Source organism: Haliotis asinina, chromosome 8 (assembly GCF_037392515.1).
Source record: "Haliotis asinina isolate JCU_RB_2024 chromosome 8, JCU_Hal_asi_v2, whole genome shotgun sequence".
Lineage (NCBI taxonomy): Eukaryota > Metazoa > Mollusca > Gastropoda > Lepetellida > Haliotidae > Haliotis > Haliotis asinina.
The window spans coordinates 27,250,784-27,277,346 of NC_090287.1; the positions used below are offsets into that span (position 1 = coordinate 27,250,784).

At 38.9% G+C, this 26,563-nt stretch overlaps 1 protein-coding gene across 1 annotated transcript in view; it reads left to right on the forward strand.

Annotated features, from left to right (window-relative positions):
- The window catches only part of LOC137294299 (protein dispatched homolog 1-like), a 38,150-nt gene extending 13,184 nt beyond the window's left edge, over positions 1 to 24,966 (forward strand). The window contains exons 2-4 of the mRNA XM_067825300.1: positions 15,948 to 16,071; positions 19,186 to 19,459; positions 20,352 to 24,966. Of these exons, the coding sequence (XP_067681401.1) occupies positions 15,948 to 16,071; positions 19,186 to 19,459; positions 20,352 to 23,323 (3,370 nt within the window). The 3' untranslated portion in view covers positions 23,324 to 24,966. The remainder of the gene's footprint in view (positions 1 to 15,947; positions 16,072 to 19,185; positions 19,460 to 20,351) is intronic.
- The last annotated feature ends 1,597 nt before the right edge of the window (positions 24,967 to 26,563 follow it).

Here is a 26,563-nt window from a genome sequence, read left to right on the forward strand (position 1 = left end):
CAATGAGACATTTTACAAATCCTCTTACAGAAAGTTTCGTCACACATCAGACGATGTCTTTACCAAGGCAAGTCATACTTGCTGTAAACTTATCGGACAATAAATCGGAGGCTAACAGAGCAGGCACATAAAATAAGACTGTTAGCGACTACTCTGTGTGGAGATTTGACATGAGCATGGCGCTGGCATTTCCTCATTGTTGACTCACACTTACTGATGCATGGGCAACACACTCCAACAACCCTCTAATTCAAGGAACAGACCAATCTCCATCAGCTTCGGGTGCTGCGTAAAACTGTCTTAAAGCTTTTAACCTAGTTTTAGTCTGAGCGTATTTATTTACATTTATTTATGGATATGTGTCTATTGTTGAGGGAAGATGGCTGTTATTTCTTTGTACTGTTTGATCTCAAATATGATAGGTCGTGTTGAAGTATCTGATCAGCAATAGTCATTCGGTTTGGTGAAAAATGTCGACAGCCAGGTTCAACAGTTAAAAAACAAACAGGATCATGTTTTTTTAATAGGGGCTGCCCTCTAAATTTGGGTACTCTAGGAATGCAGAGTTAATGACTGCATAGACATGTATATGTTTTTTTAGACAAACTATTTCAACACGTCTGGTTTTGAATGTTGTCAAATGTGTCTATAATTTGCTTCATTGCCTTGTGTAAAGCATGGTCAATTAAGATAATTGTTAGGAGCTGTTAAACAGCATTTTTCATGTATCAGGCACAGTAACCAGCACACCAAAATTTCTAAAGAAAACGGGATGATGGGGTGTTAGTCACACTGAAGGCCTGGGTTTGATTCCCAACATGGGTGCAATGTGTGAAGCCTATGTATGGTGTTTCCCACTGTGATATTGATGGAATATTGGTACCAACGGTATTGAACCCACTTACTTACTCACTGACTCCAAAGAAAAGTCTCAGTTGGCTCACTTGTCAGACATGCTGCAGATGGCAGTACCACATTCTGTCCCTTGGGAAGGCCAGGAGACTGTGATGGTGGGCTCATTCCGATTTGACTTCTCCATGTTCTAGTTTGTCAGCTCCATACGCATGCCCCTGCATTTCACCATAGTAGTAAATGTACTCAGAAATGAATTAAATAACACATAAAAGTACAAGTGTCCTGTATACTTTGCCAGAATTTCACCCACAATGCAATACAAAGCTTGTGAAGAAATCTGGAAGAAAATAAAGTAACACTTGTGCTTTCAGATGTTCCTTTATTTGCTTCAATGGGTATAGCAGCATTCAAAATACCTACCACCTGCCTGTGACAGATTATTTTCAACACAGACTGCCAGATTCTCAAATTCACCTGCCCAATATTTAAATCATTATTAATTTGATTATACCTAGTAAATAAGTATTTTGGGGGGCAGGTAAGTTGTGGACAGGACTGGCAAGTTTTACATCTAACCAACCCTGTGGTCTGGCAGACGTTTTGGGGAGTTTCATACCCTCACTTACAGAAAGAGATTTCTCAAGTACTTACTGCTTAGTGGGAGGACAAAAAGAGTGTCTAAATGTTCGGTACATTGTGATATGCTGTAGTGTTTTGGATATGTATAGATTCTAAACCTACAGACTTACTTAATGTCAAGTTAGTCTTTGACATGTAAGTTCAAGGATATTTGCTCAATACAGTTGCTTTCCGAAGTTTCTATTTTCGTTTTCATTGAAAGTTATTACATATCCCAGTACTTCATACTTGTCAAAAGAATCAACTTGTTTGTTGGCTGTTTAATGCCGAAGTCAGCAATATCATCCCAGTTGGGTAGATTGAGAGGGAATTTGCAAATGAAAAAGTAATTAACTTCACTTAGGTTTGATAAAAAAAGGGAATATTGGCTGGTCATCCCAGATGTTGTGTTCAAAGGTTTTGCACAATTTGAAAAACTAACAACAATCCTTGACCCTTAGGGTTCTGCAGGATATTATCTGGTTAAAGACTTGCCCAGATGAGCACCTAATTATGTGAATGGCAGCCCTGGTGAAGGTTTATGGGCATTGTCTAATGGACCAGTATGTTTCATGGACCCTGAATAATGCAGTAAACCTTTTAATGTCTTGCGACCCGTGAAGGTCCTGGGGTAGACTAGGCCTTCAGCAACCCATGCTTGCCATAAAAGGCAACTGTGCTTGTCGTAAGAGGTGACTAACGGGATCGGGTGGTCAGGCTCGCCGACTTGGTTGACACATGCCATCGGTTCCCAGTTGCGCAGATTGATGCTCATGCTGTTGATCACTGGATTGTCTGGTCCAGACTTGATTATTTACAGACCGCCGCCACATAACTGTAATATTGCTGAGTGCGGCTCAAACCTAAACTCACTCATTCACTTTAATGTCTTGCTGTATTGTTAAGTTGAAATGTGTGTAACAATCAATGACTATAATGAACTAAAGTTAGCGGTTCCTCTTTAGTTTAGCATTATTAGGCAAAACAATTTGTATTTCTTTTTTATGGATCTGCTGGGAAATGTATAAACTTAGAATAAATATTTTTTTATTTTTTTTGCCCCATATTCACTTCATAAATTTGTCATAAATATGAAAAATTCAGATTGAATATTACTTTGACTGATGATTGTATTTTTATTGTTTGCCCTCCTGTCTTTAAGTTTTCTAAGGACAAAAATCCGTAAAACAAGAAATAAAATTGGCCTGATCTGTATTTCCAGACAAGGCATATCTTTTTCAGTGTGAAAGTGTGTAGGTTTCCTACCATGATACAACCCATTTATCAAAGCCATCTATTGGTAGTGTTGGTGTACTGTCTGACCGATGAATGCATGCTGTTATTACCACTGGTTAAATAGATGAGAGAAGCTTGATCAAATCTTCCCATGTGATACAAAATGACTCACACTAAGTATACAATGGAATTAATTATCTGCCTTATGACTCAGACGATGATAACTCTTTTGCTATCATTGTCATTATTGTGTTCTTACTTTGGTGGTTGCTGAAGCAGAACGAAAAATGGGACTATCTCACCTTTGTAGTTATAGAGCAACACTTAACTCTTGAATAAAAATAACTTTAACAGAAGGAAATAAATCCATTTGAAAGGAACCCCGTTGACAGTAGAGATTGAAAATGTGATCCTGAGGAAAAGTTTATTTGTTTCATTTATCGCTTTAGCAGAAAGGACAGTAAAATAATGCAGTTCACGTGAGACAGATGATTGTAGTTACAGCTTTATCATATCTATAGCTCTATTTAGTTACGTCATGTAATTGTGGATGCCTTAAAAATGAAAGAAACAGGATCAACAGAAAGTGGTTGAAAACATGTATTTTTCATATTTTCTCTGTGGCCTAGCAGATGGACTAATGTCTCTGCAGGCTGACTGTAGGTGTGATATACTTTGTCAGGAATATCAATTATATCACAACTGTATACATAGTGTCAACTATTGTGACCTGCCAATTCCCATTTGTGCTGTAATATAACAAGTGACTGAATGTTTTGGCAAGCTGTTCTGTGAAATGCTGAACCCCAGGAGGTAATCAGCGCCATCTGGGATGTTGATCAACCCTTCATGGTACTTTGGCAGAAATAGTGCCATCCTGCCATTTATTACATGCCTACGTAAACATGATAAACAAATGCTGCGAAGTAATGTGCATATAATTGGAGAATGATATAGGTTGGTTATTGGAGCACAGCGCTTACTGCAGCGGACTTGATTTTTTGTCTAATGAGCGAGCCTACTTAACGAAGTGTCCGAGATTGGCAGTAGAGCAGTTAGTGGAGATCTAATTAGGCCTTGGATTCTGGTAGTCATTACCTCCCTTGATCAACCTCTTCCTGTGTTGCAGTCAGAAGGAAATAACTGACATTCCGTGTATGATATCACATCTATGTGGCATTGAACACTAGATGTGTCTTATTTTCATCATTATGTATATAATCATCTGCAGGTGTATAACATCACCATCTGCTGAAGGCGCATAACATCACCATCTACTGAAGGTGTAAAACATCACCATCAGGTGCAGGTGTATAACATCACCATCTGCTGCAGGCATATAACATCACCATCTACTGAAGGTGTAAAACATCACCATCAGGTGCAGGTGTATAACGTCACCATCTGCTGCAGATGTATTACATACCCTCGTGTAGCACATGTATAGCATCACATCCTACAGGTTCATAACATCATGATCTGCTGCCGATGTATTACATCCCCTCGTGTAGCACATGTATAGCATCACATCATACAAGTGTATAACATCACCTGTGTGAGATGTAAAGTATATATATAACAGTACCGTCTGCTGCAGTATCTAACTCATTGAAAGTATGCTCCATGTTTTTAGGCATCTATTTCATCAGTTTTTCGAGTAACGAAACTGTAATGAAAATATAAAACTCTTCCACAAGACTTTTGGCAATTATATTCCTTTCTGCACTGCAGTAACCAATAAAGATCCTTTGCTCATTACTTCTCCTGTTTACATCATTTCACAGAAAGGCCTAGAAGTTAGTCAGAGTACTTGTTGAGTAGCAGGGCATTAACTATGGCCATTACAGTGGCTTGCGTTTACATGGTAGAAAGTGCATAACAGGTTGAACTGTCATGTTTCAGTTAAGGTGAAGGTTGAGCACAATAAGGTGTGTGAGTGTGCATCATGGCAATTTCTTCCAGGGTGATAAAGTAAATTGTTGATGACATAATAGTTCCCCTTCTCTGAGTTTTGTGTAATTGGCTAGGATTGGCTGATGACATGCTATATATATATGTACATGCTAGGCTTATTGGACAAAGGGTATGAAACTCACAACAAGAAAGCAAGACGGGATTGGCTTCATGTCCGGGACTGTTTATTGTGGTAAGGGAAGGGGGCCATATCCTGCTGTGTTCATAATTATATGAGTGAGCAGAATATTCATGTCTGAGTAGACTTACTGATGTAATTTGCTATCAAACATTGGAAATACCCCCTCTTGAATTCTGGTAGACTGATCAGAGGTTTCTCTCAGTGATGTTGAGCATGGCAGACTTACTTCACATTGAAGCTGGAGTGTTCTGACCTTCATGTAAGACTGTAGTGACCTTGAAATGGTGTGTAGCTACGGTGACTGAATGATCTGAGTTGCACTTCACCAAGGGTGGTTGGACCATGGATGAACTTAGTGGTCTTGGTTCACATTATGAGAACAATGATTAATTTTGGATGTATGAAATAAACTAAATGAAATAAAGGCAAACCTTTTGTATTGATTTTGTCAGTTCCAGACCTTTGTTTTGAGTGGGGTCATTTTGAGTGAAAGACGTCATCTTCATCTGTGTTTATAACAGAATGTTCATATGACATCATGCCTGAATTTAGGTTGTCTGAAGCATTGCCTCATCACACCTCAGACCTGGGTTTGATGCCACCCATTAGTTACACTGTGTCGAGTCTACTTATCTCCCCTTGATGTGATCGAACTAGGAATAAAGTGGCATGGAAAACTTTAGTCTGTTTGCAGTGAAAACGTATTAGTAAATTTTACTTTAAACAAAAAGATTAATCAAATAAAGTGATACCAAGATTGTCACTTCTCATAATTTTACCTTGCCAACTGAACATTCAGATCTCAGAATTTTATTCAGCTTAGGATGAAAGTTGTGTAGCAAGCGATTATAGTTTCAAATTGCTATTATTGGTTTGTGTTACAAGAGTTAAGCACATAAAATGAAAGACAGAGAGCAAGTAGGGCTAATTTAAGTTAACGCTGAGCATGTACCAGGCATGCATTTGTTTCACTGTTTGAACTGCTGCCCTTACCCCATTGTTCAACCTGATATTAAGTTAATGTGGTAGGAGACAAAAACGGCAGACTTAAATATTTTCATATTCTACCTGGAAATAAGTATGCTTGATACATATGGTATTTGTATCATGTTACAAAGTATAATTCTTGTTGCCCTCAGTGTTTACAAGTGTGGAAGTCATTTGTAGACCAGCTTTTAGTTTCTGAATATAAATGTTAAGATAGAGACTGATTGGTAGAGACAGTGGTAGAGGTAGAGAAATTGTGATCAGAGTCTGTATCAGTAGAGATTGCAATCAGAGTCTCTACTGGTAGAATCTCCAATCCTACTAGTAGAAATTGCAATTGGAGTCTCCACTGAATTCTCAATTTGGAATTCAGCTTGAAGAAATGCTGATTTATCTGTGGGACAACAACAAAGACACTTAACTTGCTGAATAATAATGAGCATTTTACTCAGGTATAGACTCTTTCCAGGTCCCCACCTCTTTGGAAAGGAGTGTTTTTATAATGATTAGTGATCATTAGTTGAATTTCATCTGACTGAATTCAAACTTCCTACTTTTAACTGAGACTTTGAGATTTAACATCTCAATGTAAACAACAGGAAAATAAGTAAATCACCAAGTTTTTCTTGGCAGCTAAAAGATCAAATAACAACCTAATGGGCTGATTTTTCCTATAACCAACACCAGCATGTAAAGAAGGTGTGACATATTGCTTTATGTTTACATTCTACAATGTATGAAAATGTATTTTGTTTTTCTAAATATTCACTGGCTTGTATAAGTGTAGAATTGTAGTTTCTACCCTGACAGACTTGAGCTTCTGCTGGTAGGGTTTGTGATTGTATGGGTTATTTTATATAATCAGAGTCTCATTCAGTTGAAATTCCGATTGCAATCTCTGCTAGTACGATCGGAATCTCTGCTGGTAGAGACTCCGATGGCAATCTCTACTGGTAGGATCGGAATCTCTGCTGGTAGAGACTCCGATGGCAATCTCTACTGGTAGAATCTCCAATTCCACCAGATTGCAATCTCTACCCTGACATATATAATTTTGATAGTAACAAATAGACCCATATGAATTCAAAAGGAGCCCTAGTCAAATGGGACATTCAGAAGCTGAACCTGAGGAAATCTAGACTTGCTTTATCTAGGGCTTTAACACTGCGGGGAGGGCTAGGCAGTAGGGAATCAAATGTGTTTCAGGGACTGTGAGACAGACTATCTGTAATCCTTCATACTGACATTACTGTTCTAGTCTTCCCGAGGATTTCATCTGTTATGCATGACTCCACCAGTTGATACAGGAGTTGGCCTGTGTCGTGAGAATGTGTGACAGGTATGTGGCATGTGCACAGGAAACCTTGCTCCACGGGGATTTCAATTTCATATTTCAACTGACAGATGTGACATGAGTGTGGGTGTGTTGCTCTATATATGCAGCAATGGAGTGATGCCTTTGATATTGGATCTTTTTCATAACACTTATTCATGTTTTCATTCAAAATAGCACGAATGGTGATTTTGAATGTGTTACCATGGTAACTTGGGGTAAGTATAACAAGTGGCTTTGCATGTCAAAGATTAGACTAATGCTTAGTCTCTGAATAGATATAATTTTGATAGTAACAAACAAACCAATTATAAATTGGAAAGGAGCCCCAGGGAGACCAGAGATTCAGAACCTGGAGAAATCTAGACTTGCTTCATTTAGGGCTTTAGCATTGCAGGGAGAGCTAATCCTGAGGGAAAGTAGTGTGCTTCAGGGACTGTGAGGCAAACGAGTCAAAGAACATTGTTTTAATGCGTCACGACTGTGTGAATGGTGGGTGCTACTGGTTGGGCAGGATATGCTTACCCATTTCCTGGAGAGCTGTGGTCATTACTAATGTCCAGCGATTCCTCCTTATTATTACAGCTCATTACTGTTAGCTTGCCTTTGACGCCAGCATCAGATAATTAGGACTGTATTAGTTAGTGTCTTGCTTTCAAGTTATGGTTTTGAATACAAGGACACAGATGTTCTATTTTTGTATGTGAATACGGATAAATGTACAATCAATATTAATATCAATAATAGTTAGCTTGTGATAGTGATAATATACAGTTTTAGTCTGGGCATAAACTTGCTCATGTTCATGTGATATGGTATGCATTGGCAGTGCATCACAAATCTGTGAAAATCAGGTCAGAATTGGTCTTCAGTAACCTGTGCTTGGCATAAGGGGTGATTAAGAGGATACTACGGTCAGGCACGCTGACTTGGTTGACTCATGTCTTTGGATCCCAGTCGCTTAGATTGATACTCATGCTGTTGATCACTGGACTGTCTTGTCAAGACTTGATTATTTACAGACCGCTGCCATATATGGACCATTGCTAAATACGGTGTTAAACATTTACAAACCATCTACATGGAGACAGTCTAGGAAGCCAGAGACTTGTTACCCCAGTTGGGATGTAGTGTAATGACAGGAACAATGTAAAACTCACCCTGACTCACATGTGAAGAACAAACTTAATGATAGTGGGTTTAAACTGATGCTGATAATGAGGACCTGCCCTTACAAGATTATATAAGGGTGTACAAACAAAATGGTTCTTTTACAAAACAACATTCTTCAGACGGCTTTCTTGAGTTTTGTTTCAGTTAAATTTGGAAGGTCTAGGAATCATAACTTGTCATTTTGTAACCTTTCCTGATTTCTTCATGTGAAACACCTCATAACCGGAATTAGATAATGAAGTTCTGTTAAGTATTAATATCCATAATTAGCTTTTCTGAGTGTGTTCTTGGTTACCCAACTTTATTTAGAGCATATATCATTTAATCCTACTTTTCAAAAGAAATATGTAGTATTAATTCCTACTGCGCAAAAGAAAATACTTATTAAATCCTACTTTTTAAAAGAAAAAAATATATTATTAAATTCTATATTTTAAAAGGCAAAAATATATTTTAAGTACTACTTTTCTTAAGAAAATACATATCATTGCATTCTACTGTCCAAAAGACAATACATATTATTACACCATACTTTTCACAATAAAATGAGTTTACAAAAATATGTCTTTTCAGTTCTTCATGACCTGATGACATTGACTGCGTAGTAGATATTCCATGTTTTGCCTTTGCCACATTGCAACATTAGACTCTAATTTCCTCACATAGCGGATGTTCTTATTATGTATATTGCAATATTTGTACACAGATGTCAGGAAATGACTTGCAGGATTCATGCAATTTTCAGGTCACACTTGTTTGCTGGGAAATGTTATATGTCAAGACTTGTGTCACAATGAACTTTTTGCGAAAAAGCAGTTCAGTCAATTTAGTTAAATAAAATTTTGCTGTCACACATCTTTGAATGTTGTGCTCTGAGATTTATTGGCATGGTGTAGAGTGCAACAATGCTATTAGGTGTATGAGGGGGTATTGGGGTGTTCATCACAATGTTTTCATGTTGTTGAAAAGCTGTGGAAGTAAACCATCACATGAATAATTTATAAGATATGAACAATACATTTTGTCCATTGCCAAAATTTACCAAACTTTCTATGAATCACACTTTAAGCTTTTAATATTTAATAAAGTTTGTATCTCCAAATCTGGAGGATTTAAATAAACCTGCCTATCTACCCTACTCACCCAGCTACCCACACATACACACACAAACCTACCCACCTACCTACCTCCCTTCCTCTCTCAGGGCCTAGAGGATAATGAAGCTCCTGGCGATACTTTATCAGTTGTCTGTATTTAGCTTGGAGATGTACAACACAGGTGAGGGCAATGTGCTGTTCAGTGGACTGTGCGAATATCAACATCAAAGGCAAGTTTGGAAGTCAACCGAGAGAAGAACCTCTACATCTGTATGGGCATGAGTGGGCAGGGTTTAATGCATCTCGGAACAGTGTTTTGGTTACTAAACAGTATGTGTATTTAGTTTGGCAGGAAGTATCAATGTTGTGCATGTTGTAGGCCGTAAACAGCTTTGGTGAAATGCAGGAACTTCATGTGAATTTGGAACCAGCTATCAGCCCTGTCTTGGAGGACCGGTGGCTTGAACAGTTCACTGCAGCAGTGTAGCTTGCTGTTCAGGCCCCTGTCACTCACTCACATCACCATCACCCCCTTCATCATATCTCATCATCATCTCAGTTCACCACATTTCATCCCCACCCCTTCACCACCTTCCCACATCTTTACCATATCCCTACCCCTTTACCATACCCTCAACCCTCCACCATATCCCCACCCTTTTACCATATCCCCACAGTTTTACCATATCCCAAACCCTTCACCATAACACACCCCTTCGCCATATCCCAATCCCTTCACCATATACCCACCACTTCACCATATTCCCACCCGTTTACCATTCCCCACCCTTTTACCATATCCCCACAGTTTTACCATATCCCAATCCCTTCACCATATCCCCACCCCTTTGCCATATCCGAACAGTTTTACCATATCCCAAACCCTTTACCATAACACACCCCTTCGCCATATCCCAATCTCTTTACCATATCCCCACCACTTCACCATATTCCCACCCCTTTACCATTCCCCACCCTTTTAGCATATCCCAAACCCTTTACCATATCCTGACCCTTCACCATACCCCCATGCATTTACCATATCCCCACCCTTTCACCATATCCCTACCCTTTTACCATATGCCCACCCCTTCACCATGTCCCCATGCTTTTACCATATTCCCTCCCCTTCACCATGTCCCCATGCTTTTACCATATGCCCACCCCTTCACCATGTCCCCATGCTTTTACCATATTCCCTCCCCTTCACCATGTCCCCATGCTTTTACCATATGCCCACCCCTTCACCATGTCCCCATGCTTTTACCATATTCCCTCCCCTTCACCATGTCCCCATGCTTTTACCATATGCCCACCCCTTCACCATGTCCCCATGCTTTTACCATATGCCCACCCCTTCACCATGTCCCCATGCTTTTACCATATTCCCTCCCCTTCACCATGTCCCCATGCTTTTACCATATGCCCACCCCTTCACCATGTCCCCATGCTTTTACCATATTCCCTCCCCTTCACCATGTCCCCATGCTTTTACCATATGCCCACCCCTTCACCATGTCCCCATGCTTTTACCATATGCCCACCCCTTCACCATGTCCCCATGCTTTTACCATATTCCCTCCCCTTCACCATGTCCCCATGCTTTTACCATATTCACACCCCTTCACCATGTCCCCATGCTTTTACCATATGCCCACCCCTTCACCATGTCCCCATGCTTTTACCATATTCCCTCCCCTTCACCATGTCCCCATGCTTTTACCATATTCCCTCCCCTTCACCATGTCCCCATGCTTTTACCATATTCCCTCCCCTTCACCATGTCCCCATGCTTTTACCATATTCCCACCCCTTCACCATGTCCCCATGCTTTTACCATATTCCCACCCCTTCACCATGTCCCCATGCTTTTACCATATGCCCACCCCTTCACCATGTCCCCATGCTTTTACCATATTCCCTCCCCTTCACCATGTCCCCATGCTTTTACCATATTCCCACCCCTTCACCATGTCCCCATGCTTTTACCATATGCCCACCCCTTCACCATGTCCCCATGCTTTTACCATATTCCCTCCCCTTCACCATGTCCCCATGCTTTTACCATATGCCCTCCCCTTCACCATGTCCCCATGCTTTTACCATATGCCCTCCCCTTCACCATGTCCCCTTGCTTTTACCATATTCCCTCCCCTTCACCATATTTCACCTCTTCACATATCCCAACCGCACCCCATTCGCTCAATCAAGACAGATAATCATGAGAATGAGAAAGAATTGTTTGTTTTTGTTTAACATGATGCCTGGTTAATGCTTTTCAAGATGGCAGTTGGTAAAATACATCAAATCTTGACCAATCAACCAGTTTTAAATATTTTCTCCACAATATGTGCTTGACACTGAATCAGCCTCACCTCTGATCCAGTGTGGGTTGTAGGTGATGTTTTCTATTATGGAATCACCATTAGTACATTGCCTTACTGATTTTTAGAATAAGAAACGGTTGCACAATGGAAGGATTGCATATTAGATGCTTGTCAAGTACATCAGCACTCAGAATTTGTAACTGAAGAGAAAAAGCCAGTAGCACATAACATTTCTTGAAAGGATTTCAAGTACTTAAAACTTTGACTGAAATTCAATTTCAGGAAAAATGTTAACAAAATGTCTCAAAGTATTATAATGAATGTTCCAAGTAGGGGCTGAGGTTTTAATTGAAACTGCCAAAGGAACAAAAATTGGAAAATGTTAAATGTTGCCACTTGGCCATAGAATGTTGGATTTGCTTTTAAAGCGATTAGAAGCCTCTTGTACTTGGTCAAAAGTGAAACCATCAAAATCAAAAGAAAAGCGATTCAGTCAAGGGCCGTGGATGGGCTGTTAGTATTTGGCACTGTATAAAACTTGATGGTATTTCGGAGATCAAAGCATGATTCTGTGGCTTGGCATTAGATGTTTTAGTAGATATTCGTAAATCTTTTTTAGACCATTGACTGATTTAGGCCTGTAATAATTTGACAGTTTGTTTCTTTTGAAAACAGTTAATTATGATAATATTCCTTGTTCCTGACAGATGGCGCTGTGTTCAATCCTAGAAATTGAATAAGTGCAGTATATGAGTAACTGAATTCTATTGTGGACAATTTTATGTTATCAAAGTGTTCAAGCGTTACACATACATGCCTTGGTAAGATCTGAGAAGAAGGCATGATGTAAGGGTTGTTTTCTTTTTACATGAGGTACATAATATTCAGTGACTGTTTAACAGTGTCACTTTTACGACTTTTGCGGTACTGTTAGATATATCAACTATTCAGTATAGTATGGTAATGATGCCCAGAATTTAACAAATGCACCATTTTCACCAAAAATTATTTTGCAATATAGTTGTACAGGTTAATTGAGGTTGAGTCTCTGGAAATTATGAGTTTGTTACAAAGACAGACAAATCATGGATTACAAGAATACTTTTATGTTAGGAACTGTGTGCAGTTCTGGAAAACAGACATTCTTTAAACATATCTGTGCAAAGTTACATCTTGTGGTTGTGGTTTCAAATCCTTATTTGCCCTGATAAGGGATCATTCATAATCTATAGCTAGTGATGTTGATGATGATCCTTTTTGAGTAGCATGTAAAATGTGAAATTCACTGTCATGGTAAGTGCATCCCCACCCCCTCCCATCCCCTTCTGCATGTCATGCACAAAATCAAGGACACCCCCACTCCTGTGTACAAAAATTGATGAAAACACACACACACACACACACACACACACACACACACACACACACACACACACACACACACACACACTCACACACTCACACACTCACACTCACTCACTCACTCACTCACACACACACACACACACACACACACACACACACACACACACACACACACACACACACACACACACACAGAGAGAGAGAGAGAGCAAAATGGGTGACCCGTCCTTAAGATGATCATCAACTCCCCAAGCCATGAATAATGAATGATCCCTAAGGTTATTATGTACCATGTCCATGCCTCACTTCAAGTGGTCCTCCCACAGCAAGATGACACCATGATATTTTGCTGTTCAAAGCAGCTCTGAACCCAACTCACTCACTCACATATTACTGATCATTCTGGTGTCATCTTAGTCCACATTGATGTGCACAGCATTTACTCATGTAAGTAAATATGCATGTGTGTGTAATAGTAAGTTTGCTTTGCGTTCACACGGATTTTATGTACGATGAATCTTTGAATAATAAATGCATTAAATTGTCTCATTTATTCTGTGAAATTCAACAGAGAGAGATGTTCTATAACCAATAGCTCTTAAGAAGACAAACATAGTATCAGATATGTACTGCTTTTGCAATAGGTCAGTCTGTTCCCTGGATCAAAATAAAAAATCTTAATCTAATGATGACAAAGTCAGGTACGATGCTTTTGGAATAAACAAGTATGTTTTTGATCTTGTCTTCACATAACTGCAGAAGTACTTAAAAACTTGTGACCAAACTGTTCACTGTCCTCTGAATGTATGAATGAAAGTTACAGTTGCAATATACTATAATATAGCTTCATCTTCTGAATTTAGATAGACCTATGGGAATTTGTTTGGCGTTTTGTCCGCTGTTTATAAATGCATTCATGGAGTTTGTGAGACCATATGCGTTGTTTTGTTTCTGGAATATGTAACTCTTCCCCTAAAAAGAAGATGATATGCCACAGTACACCCACAGTGCAAACTTGTATGTGTAAATATGCTCTTGCACCTGGTCCAGACCACATGTAAATTTGCATATGTGTTTTATCAGTTTGATAAATCAAAGGTTTGTCAGCCTTCTGTAGCTATAAACATGTTGTAGTCACACATCTGTTCTTGAACATTGTTAGCAATTCTGTTTTATTTTGATGTGTAGAATCTTCATTGTTTTGCACAAACTTTTGATTATGTTTTAGAGATTATTCCCACTCCGAAACTAGAATGGTTGTTCCATTACAACACTGACACAGTTGAATGTGTACTTTGAGTGATGTCATGTTTAGTTGAAAAATTTTAATATAATTCAGATTTAACTATTGAAATTTTATCAATATGTTTACCTGTTGAATGTTTGGAATTGATATTCTTTGATGTTTTATTCAATATGCGGTACGCATCCATGTGATCACTGCATGACAATATATAAATGTTGATGTGACAGGTCATGTTGATCTCACAGGCGTATTGATCTCACTAGGGTATTGCAAGAATTGATTTATACATAGTAAATCAAGACACTGAGGTTAAGGCTTTATTCACCATGTGGATACAATGTGTGAACTCAATCTGGTGTCTCCTACTCATCGAGTCACTCACTCACTCACTCACTCACTCACTCTCTCACTTGCCCTCTCACTAACCTCACTAGACTACTCATTCGCCAACTCACTCACTTGCCCCGTAACACTCAATCACTCACCCTTTCACTTGTCCACTCACTCACCCCTCACTCCATCACTCACCCACTTTACTCCTCACTCATCCACCCTTTTACTCACTCACTCCATCATGCATTCACCCTCTTACTCAATCATGCACACACCCTTTCACTCACTCCATCATGCACTCACCATTTCACTCACTCCATCATGCACACACCCTTTCACTCACTCCATCATGCAGTCACCCTTTCACTCACTCACCCACTCACTCCATCATGCACTCACCCTTTCACTCACTCCATCATGCACTCAACCTTTTGCTCACTCCATCATGCATTCACCCTTTCACTCCTTCATTCACTCACCCTTTCACTCCATCATGCACTCACCGTTTCACTCATGCACTCACCCTTTCACTCACTCCATGCACTCACTCTTTCATTCACTCAATCATGCACTCACCCTTCTCATTGATTCCATCATACACATCCTTTCACTCACTCCATCACACACCCTTTTAATCACTCCATCATTCATTCATTCCATGCACTCACCCTTTCATTCACTGAATCATGCACTCACACTTCTCATTCACTCTCATTGACACCCTTTCACTCACTCCATCACGTATTCACCTTTTCACTCACTCAGTCATGCACTCACCCTTTCACTCACTCCATCACACACCCTTTCACTCATTCCATCACACACCCTTTCACTCATACCATCATGCACTCGCTCCATCATGCACTCACCCTTTCATTCACTCCATGCACTCACCCTTTCACTCACTCCATCATGCACTCACCCTTTTACTCACTCCATGCACTCACCCTTTCACTCAGTCCATCATTCACTCATCATGCACTCACCCTTTCACTCATTCCATGCACTCACCCTTTCACTCACTCCATCACGTACTTACCCTTTCACTCATTCCATCACACAGTCACCCTTTCAATCATGCGGTCACCCTTTTACTTACTCCATCATGCACTCACCCTTTCACTCACTCACCCTTTCACTTACTCCATCATGCACTCACTCACCCTCTCACTGAGCCTTTCACTCACTCACCCTCTCACTCACTTGTTCTTCACATGGTTTAATTGCTTACTGTTGAATTACAAGTCAATGTTATCTGTGACCGTGTTTGTTTTTCTTGCAGCTATGCCCGTATTCTGGCTCACTACCCTTATGTCGTTCTGCTGGTAGTTCTGGTTGTGGTGGCAACATGTCTTGTGGTGTCTATCATCAATGGCGAGAAACTGGACTTCAACGACCCACTGCTGGTATGTAGTGCCCATCTGACATGATTAGGACTGGGAAGTAGATGGATACTATGACATGTGACAACCACAAGAACAGTGCTTACAGAATTATACACTGTGTGCATGGCAATCTGTCTTGCCTGACACACATTGTAAATCATAAATTTTTGCGAGTATTTAATTAATGCAAAAAATGCACCTGTACTCTTCTTGCATTATTATAATGACGTGTTTTAGACTCACCACGTTTACTATTGAGAACTTAATAAAATCTCTGGCCACAATCATGTGATCGAACATGTAATCAAAACAGCTTGTTTCCATTCATTGCTTAACAAACTCTATTCAGGTTATTTGGCAAATAACAAGTGTGAAAAGAAAACAAACATCAAAGATTCAGGCTGTAACATTTTATAAACACAGATTCCTGAGGTTGCATTAATTTTGTGAGACATTTTAGACTAGGCTCTCACACTCTTGCATTAAATTTGTGTGTCATTAATTTCATTATTTACAGTAAATGTCATTTTCTGATTGGCTGGGTGTTCTTGTATTATTTTCAGTGCATCCCGTTTACAATTGAGTAACATTTCTATGTACCCTTCTGGTACCTAACACAGACCTTCACAAACAGAGGGATCAGTAATCAGATCCAGTGACGTGATTCATGTGTGTTGATGAGTATGATTGTACCAAAACACCATGGGTAACAGTTTCAATCTGGTTGTCTCATCCAGAATTGATTATTTTAAAGACATTTTTAATCAGCTGCGATATAGCTGGAACACTGTGTCATTGTATCAGTTTCAATCCAGTTGTCTCATCCAGAATTGATTACTTTTGAGACATTTTTAATCAGGTGCAATATAGCTGGAACATTGCTTGAGTATAGCTGTGGCATCATGAAACTCACACAAACCAATTCTTGTAACATCTGCATTCTTAGAAAGTAGTTTTGAAGTCATCACATTTGAATATTTGAAGAACCTAGTATATTTGTGTGATGGCTTCTCTTCCAACAAGACTGGCATCTTCCTTTGAGTCAAGTAAGCAGTTCTGGATGGTAATTGCATGGTGTCTGTCCGAACCAGGCCTTGCCACACAACCTCAAGAATCTGCATTCTGATTATTGGATTTTGAGAGACATAAATTCCTGTATGCAGCTATTTTGGTCCCCCAAAGACAGAAAAATAAGTAATGATTATTTGCCAATTGTGAGTGGTGGGGGCAGACACTATTTCGGGAGCGAAGGGTTTATTTTGAGGTGTCATTTGATCTATTGATAGAAATGTATACATATACCCTGGCAACAAGATCCACTTAAGTTCATTATACAGGCAGACAAACACGAATATTGACATCCACATCAGTTAAGTGTGTTTGGGAACTTCTCTCCTACATCGCGCACCTATCACATCATGATGAATCATATTCTGATGAATGATGGACACAAATAATATCATTTGCACTTAAGGCCAATAGACCGTACTTGGTTATATTTTAACTGGAAGAACAGGGCTGTATTGATAGTATTGTTTTACAGATTAGGACACTTTTGATTAATTGCTGCTGAAATTGATATGCAAATATGCGTAATGATGGTTTGTTTTGGGGTTTCTTGTTTCAGTGCCAATTATGTTTTTTTCCCATTTTATTGGTATGGAATTGATGCTTCATGATTCTGTAGGGTATTTGTTTTCCAAAAGCAATGTATTATGGAATCACAAACTTTCTGCTGAAAATTAAATTGTTTGGTGAAAGGAATGATGAATGATGTAATTGATTATTTTTCTGTAATTATTCTTGTAATATGAACCCTTTAAGCATGTAAATATCACAACTGGTTTGACATTTTGCCCTCATCTACTCTGTGGTATTTTTTACAAGATACACAAAATGAATCTTTGATGGTAATTCAGTATTTCATTAGCATAATATCAGTGTCCATTTCTTTGAAATAGATAATGGATCATTTTGCTGTTTTCATCATCAAAAGTGTATTTGATTTTCTTGTGCTTGATCCTTGAGGTGATTTAGACTCTCAGTATGTTAGTTCTGAATGTGGCCCTGAAGTCTGATGGTACCACCTTTGTTTGGATGGTGGTGAAGTCTGATGTTTCACCATTGTTTGGATGGTAGCAGGGAAGTCTGATGTTTCCACCTTTGTTCAGAAGGTAGCAGGGAAGTCTGATGGTACCAGCTTTGTTTGGATGGTGGCAGGGAAGTCTGATGGTTCCACCTTTGTTTGGATGGTGGCAGGTAAGTCTGATGGTTCCACCTTTGTTTGGATGGTGGCAGGTAAGTCTGATGGTTACACCTTTGTTTGGATGGTGGCAGGTAAGTCTGATGGTTCCACCTTTGTTTGGATGGTGTCAGTGACGTCTGATGGTACCAGCTTTGTTTGGATGGTGGCAGGGAAGTCTGATGGTACCATCTTTGTTTGGATGGTGGCAGTGACGTCTGATGGTACCAGCTTTGTTTGGATGGTGGCAGTGAAGTCTGATGGTTCCACCTTTGTTTGGATAATGGAAGGCAAGTCTGATGGTTCCACCTTTGTTTGGATGGTGGCAGTGAAGTCTGATGGTTCCACCTTTGTTTGGATAATGGAAGGCAAGTCTGATGGTTCCACCTTTGTTTGGATGGTGGCAGGCAAGTTTGATGGTTCCACCTTTGTTTGGATGGTGGCAGGGAAGTCTGATGGTTCCACCTTTGTTTGGATGGTGGCAGGGAAGTCTGATGGTACCACCTTTTCTGAGCAGGTGGTAGGAAAGTCTGGTGGGTATTGAAGCAGGTACAACATTAGGAATATGTGTTCATAAGGAGGGTGTTAATGATTCATTATGATAAGTTCCTGCATTGTGTATGTCATGTCATTTCTTGGCATCCCCACTACCATATTGCGTACTTTTCTCTAAAAGTGGGATAAGACTCCACTAACTCTTGTTTTTCACTTTGACTGATTATGTCTAGTTCGTTTGGTATAGGCTGGTATCCAAAGTTTCAAAAGATTATTTCATCCCTTACTGATTCTTCATTGCCTGGATGGTCCCATTAAGACCAAAGTGATTTGTCATCAGAATGAAATGAACTGAATGCATTAGAAAATTAGAACTAACTGTTCCATTCCTTTTGCAGGGATTTGAACCCCGAGGGACAGAGATCAGTGAGAGAACTGTTGCCTATGACAACCTCATTGACAACATTGGCGGCAAGGCCAGCCTTGCCCCATTCAGCTACCATGCCAATGATCAGGTTCTTGAAAGAAGTCGGAAAAGGAAAAATAAGAAAAAGAATCGAAAAGGCAAAAAATCTGGCAAGCAGACAGGAAGAGATGAATTGGACAATGTGACGGAGGCACTGGTTCATGTTGAAGATCAGCCCCATGATAAGTTCTTCTGTGGAATTCCATGTATGGCTATTGTTCAATATTTTAAACTTTGTTGTTTCATTCAAACCGTTTGAAACTTTCATCATCCTAAACAATGTAAGAATAGTGAAGCAGTAACTTTAGCTCAAGTGAATAATTGCACAATGCATAAAAATGCTCAATACCTATATTCTCATTGAAGAGGAATCTTAATTTAGATAATATGATTTGATAGATTGCAACTCTTAATATCGAGTAATATTAATATTAAACATGAAATTAGAAACTGTCAGCACAATAATTTGGCAGAAAAATAGTGTTTAATGTTCCTGATAGAAAGGATTGTAAATTGCACAATAACTTGTGTAGGAGTTTGGTCTTTAGGGGAATATTATGCTCCCAGATTATAACCCACACTGAATGTTACAGTGAAAGAGTTCAAAGGGCTGTCTATATCTGCAATACTTCTGTATTTGGTTGATGGACCCTCCGGGACATATTAGTATTTTTGTTTTGGCAGTAACGGGAGGATTATATGTATTTAATGGTTAATCTTCATTCCCTTGAGCCAGGATCTGCTATATTTTGGCACTATACTAGTGGATTTAACCAGATTGCTAAATATCAATACACTGGCCATTTGGACGTTTCCACATATTTTGCTGTGATATTATGTATTTTGTATTGTAAATAAAGATAATATAGCTATTCTTTGGACATAGTCTTTGATGAAAGGTGACAGTAAATTCACTACAGTGTGAGGGATACATATATTTTCTTGTAAAAGAAGGGCTTTGTTAATTTTTCCACCAAACATGACAGGTTATAAATAGTAATATGAAAGAATCAGTGCTAACTTTGAGTTTGAGTTTGAGTTATATATTTTTCAAAACATCAGTTCATTCAACTTATGCATTCTTGATTTATATTTCAGACAAGGATTATGCCAGAGTCGTGTTCAAGGCAGTAGATGGGTCAAATCTATTCACACTTCATCATATCAAGGCCATGTGCAACATGGAAACCCAGTATCTCTCATCAAATTCACACTTCACCGAACAGTGTATTCACGTAGAGTCGGAAAAAAACTGTTGTCGAAGCTGGTCTTTAGGAAGCTATATAGCGTTGCTAAGCAACAAGTCAAGCTGCCACACAATCACGGAAGAGGATGTGTCCCATGTTCTCAAATTGCTCAAGTCTTGTTCTGACTACTATCGTAATTACACCATGGGAATTAACTGTGAGTATTCTGAAGGAGCTTGGTACACAGCTTCCAGCTATCCTCAGGAGGAATGTCACGGAGTCCCTTCCAAATGCACAAAGTACAATGCAGTCTATCATCTCTTCCATCACCTTCTTGACGTCCATTTTGTCCAAAATGTTGCAGCTAATTCCTCACCACATTTGACGTATGCCGTAACGTTTTTCCCTGTCGCAGGAAGCTCCTTAGATCTATACAATTATATGGAATCTTTGCCAAGAACCTTTGATGGTGTGGAAATTGTTGGAGCTAAATTTGATCTTAAGTACAAGTTATTCCAAGAGATGTTAAAATCAGACACAATCTGGTTGGCATCTGCTGGTTGCGTAATCTTCCTTGCCATGTGGCTTTATTCCGCATCAATTTTCATCACTGTGATGACCTTTTTGGCTATGTTTTGGGCCCTTACTGTAGCCTACTTCTTGTACATGCATGTGTTTGAAATCAAATTTTTCCCGTACATGAACATGGTGACTGTAATAGTCATGATAGGTATTGGTGCTGATGATGTCTTTATTTATTGTAAAGTTTGGCACCTTGCCAAGGCAGAAAAAAATAATGGTACTCTTGAAAAAATAGTGAATGACACATTACGTCATGCAACGTTATCAATGCTAGTGACGAGTCTAACAACAGCGGCATCATTTTATGCTAACTATATCAGTGACATCACTGCCATTCAGTGCTTTAGTATATATGCTGGAACAGCAGTCATCTGCAACTTCTTCTTGACTCTTACGTGGATACCAGCTACAATCATGCTTTATGAAAAATGGTGCAATTTTTGTGTATGCTCCAGTCATGAATTTTATACAGAAGACAACAATTTCTGTTACTATTTGTGTAGAGTTCCATACAAATTGTACTATCTTCTCACAGACTGGTCAAGGATATTTTTTGAGAAGCTCCTCCCATGCCTTGTGATTAAATTCCGTTATGTGTGGCTCTTCCTGTATGGTGGTCTCGGAATCTGTGGTGTGATTGTCATTTTTTACTATCCTAAATTAAAACTTCCATCTACAAGAAAATTCCAGGTGTTTTCTTCCAATCATTGGCTGGAGAAGTATGACTTTCAGCTGAGTGATAGCTTCAGTTTTGAAAAGATGAAGGAGGAGGACATCCCAGTGTTACCTGTTACTATTGTGTGGGGGATACATGCTAGTGACACAGGGGACAGGCTCAATCCCAATGAGAAAGGCTCCCTTGTTCTGGATACTGACTTCGACCTAGCTGAAGAGAGTGCACAGCGCTGGCTACTGGAATTTTGTGCTCGATTTCGAAAATCAGAATTTTATCTCAACTCTCCTGGCTTGCAACTCACCAACTGCTTCTTGGAGAATTTTGCCAATGAGTACATGAAAAGACCTTGTACACAAGATAAAAAACCATGCTGCAATGAAACAGCTTTCCCTTTTCCAAAGAATAAATTCAAAAAATGTCTTTTACGCTATGTTCCTTTGCTACAGAAAACGCCAGCTGTTCGTTACAATAAACATTCCCCAGGACCTCGATTCTCTAATGGACGTATCAGTGCCTTTATGGTGGAGTTCCTCAGCAATGAGCCGTACAGCCATTCATATGAGAAAATGAAACAGTTTTATCTCAAGGTTAACCGCTGGGTGACAGAAGAAATGGTGCAAGCCCCAGCTCAAATGAGAAGTGGCTGGTTTGTGACCAATTTAAAATTCTATGACCTCCAGAACAGTCTAGCTAAAGGAACACCTCTAGCTCTTGGGGTTTCGTTATCATTTGCAGCTATTGTAGCTTTCTTCACTACATTGAACATCTTGATCAGCTTCTATGCCATCATTACAATTGCGTGTATAATCATCGTCACGGTTGCATCACTGGTGCTACTTGGATGGGAGCTTAACATTCTTGAATCTGTGGTCATTACTGTGGCTATAGGTATGTCTGTTGACTTTACCCTACATTATGGAGTAGCGTACAGACTCTCGCCAGACCTGGATCGAGAAATGAGAGTTGCTTGTTCAATTGGTCGCATGGGAAGTGCAGTTGCTATGGCTGCATTGACAACATTCTTGGCCGGTGTGTTCATGATGCCCTCCACTGTTTTAGTGTATCAAAAGTTTGGAACATTTTTAATGTTACTTATTACAATTGCATGGATTTATTCCACGTTTTTTTTCCAGTCTTTGTTACGAACTATTGGACCTCAGGGAGGGTTTGGTCAGTTTCACTGGCCAGCGTCAGACTGTTGTTCGCCATCTGCTCGAGAACACGTGGACAAGACAGTGTATGCTATGTCCGAGTCCACACTGTCCAGTTCAAGTACAAGCAACCCAAACCATATCAGTAGTGAGGTGCATGAACTTGAGCCCTTGACCGAGGGTCAGGAGACTCACCCCAAACATTCCCACTTTCGTCACCATCACCACCATCATCACCATCATCCTCATCGCATCAGGTCAAAAGGCCCTTATACCCACATGAGGGCAAGAAGCCCTGGTGGCTACGAATCCAAACGTGGAACATGTGTCACCTTTGAACCTTCTTCAGAAACCCAGACTTCTGAAGTAATTATTGAACAGCCAGAAATCCATGAACCTGTTGACTCTGGTGTCATATCTGGTGCTTCCCAAACTGACACCAGTGAGATCAAAGAAGATTCAGCCAATTTGTGAAAAGAGATGAGATTCTGTAATTTGTAGGGATTTGTAAGTTTGTTAGAGATGGTTTGAAGAGGCACAAAGACTTCAATACATTTCTGATGTCTATTTATTCTATGACTTTCACCCTGTTTAGTTTTATGTCCCGAATCATTCATCAGTATCAATTTTTTATGTTAAGAACAGGTTTTGTTTGTTGTTTGTTCATGCACAATATTTGACTTAATTGATTTTTATTATTTTTGGTCTCATTCTTATTTTCAGTCATGTCAATAATTATGGGGAAATAAAGTACCATCTGAAACTTTTTATACCCACTTAGCAATACTGTTGATGTCTCTCAAGTGTAATATACCACCTTCCAACAGCAATACACACACCCCTCAATGAACATAGTTAGATTTTGTTTACCAGCATTTTAGATATACAATAATGTAGGTGTTTTTCTAGCATTCTAGAAGTTGGTAAGTAAATGAGACAACACACCTTCACGGATCGCAATTTATGAGTTAATATCTTCGTGACATTTTCATGTCGACTCTTACGCCATGCTCCACTTTGAGTTTGGTGTGATATTCTACATTAAAATGCAATAAATGAGACAGGTCATCCATACAGTTCTGTTTTCTTACAATGATATCAATTAATACCATTTGGAAACACAATATTGCTGTAAATTCAGCTTTAACAAAGCTTTCGGTTGAACTTCTCTGTAAATAGATCCTGCAACAGGTGGTCAGGTGGAATTATCAGAATGAGTTCAGTCAGATTTGCAGATGCAGAGATGTGATCATGTTAAAAGAACTGAGGATGGTGTACATTTAGATGGGGTAGTAGGGTAACCCAGTGGTTGAAGCATTCACTCGTCAAGCTCATGGCTAATATAAATACAATCGGGCCAGTAAATCTCCACAGTCACTGAACCAACTCATTTGTGAATTTTCATGGGGTCATTTTTAAATAAAAATCACTCTCTCTGACTTGTTCACACTGGATTGATTGTGTCAGTCAACATACTGAATAACTTCTTAGAGACATTTGAAAGATGGAGTAGTAAGGAAGGATGACACTATGTGGATGAACAACTTCTTTATTGGTAGGAGAGTGACCTTTCGGTGTAGGTTATTTCAGTGTTAGAACGTACACCAAAATGTCACTCTCATACTAATAAAAAAGTTGTTCATCCATAGATTGTCATCCTTCCTAACATACTGAATGTTACATGATTATAATGTCAACAATGCGTAAATTCCATTCGGGAAAAACAGACTGCGGACAGAACCAACAAACATGTCTACCTTTTGCTGACTCATCAATAACTGTTTCCTGGTTTACCATAGCTTCACCAAGAAATGTTCACAGAAATGGTTTCCTTCACCAAGTCTTCTACCATCAAGTGACTGTTATGCTGCAAATATTAGAGATCAATTGAAGTAATTCTTATTATATTTAGTAGCCACCTCAGTTCCAAACATGCTCCTTGTATTATTGTGCACTTCCTACAGAAGAAGAACATTGCTATGTGTGGATTCTTTTTGTACATGGTAACATTCATTAACGACATAGTCACATGTACATTCATGCTTGGTGAGGGTCACATCTGTCGACAGTATACACAGATGCCGTTTATAGATTGCTGGAATAAATACATATAAAAACTAAACTGTGTGTATTGTGGCCTTATGCATTTTGAAATATTGGTTGATGGACAGGCCATGATGTTTTATGATATTTTCTTTGTAACACTGGATGAAAATATTATTTAGCTTTTGCCATCTGGCTGGAGTATCAGAAACACATACATGTTATATTACTAGGTTAAATTATTTAAAAATGCTGTTACAACTCTAAGCCATGTTTTCAAATCTTTAAGTAATTCTTTGATTTAAGTGTGAAAGACTTTAAATTGTCTAGAAAATTAAGTACAAAATATTATTCATAAGAGAGTATATCATGAAAAGCTGCATGTTTCATTTTGCTTGATTAGAAAACATATTCACAATACAAAGATATGAATTTATCAGGCCTCAGTGATATTCCTCAGCAGAAAGTAATGCAAAATATACAGTACAGACATTACTGATTATCTATAGGATTTCTCAAGAAAAAAAACTCAGATTTTGAGATAAGTTAGTACAAAAGACAAACCAAATAAATCTAGCTTTGTAACGTGGAAGGTTAAGAATTTTGTTGAATCACATTTCCAGTGTTTTGTGCTCTCCATTGTATCCACCTCATGTGTGAATTTGTCTGAGAGCTTCATTTGTTGCCTGTTCACATGACCTGATCTTGGGGAGTTTCAGCTTCTTTGTTCTTTTTATGAAAATCCTGACGTTAGTGTTTTCTTCTAAAAAGGACACTTAAAATTATTATGATTTTAAAGTCTGTGGATCCAGAAATGAAAGATAAGATGTCCAAGTATCATTCTGTGTAATGCAAGTAAGTTAGAACTGCTTGAGATGATTTGTTTGAGCCAAAAAAAGACTGTCAAAGCTTGAATTGCAATGAAACACAGTTTTAACTTGTATAAGAACAAAATATGCTCTGAAACATTATAATTTTTAAAGGGAAATATAATGGCATAACCAGCTTCATTTATCCACTGAAACAGATTTCACATGGTATAAATGACAATATGGCTGAAAGGTAATAAATGGGTTATGAAAATTAATTATGACACCAGGTGTTTCTGACCTGCTCTATATTTTTTGTTTTTAAAGTGCCATTCATGAAGTACTCTTTGGTGGGGTAGCCTAATAGTTAAGGTGTTCGCTTGTCAAGCTGAAAACCTGGTTTGATTTCCCACATGTGTGAAGCCTATTTCTGGTGTCCTCTGTCATGATATAGCTGGACTAATGCTAAAGAGACAGAAAAACTGGGTAATTTGTTGGTACCAATTTGTAAATGTGCAGATAAAATTACATAATTTGGTTAAAGATTGGTATCTTTTTGATTTAATTGTATTGTGTTATTTTGAGTTTGAATTCTTGGTGCATAAGTACCTCTGTAAGGTACTTTAGTGTGATAATAACGCGATCTGTATATCATTAAGACAGATGTACGCCAGGGATTCATGCTGAAGATAGCGATTCATAAAAATATAGTTTCAATGGTGAAAAGGTACAATCCAGTTTATTAATGTATTAAGTGAAATTATAACTCTCATACAGCACATGATTTAAGCCAGACAAATTGTTGTTCCACACTGCAACACGGAGCAGGGGACTATGTATTTAGTGGCATCTGTACTAACGT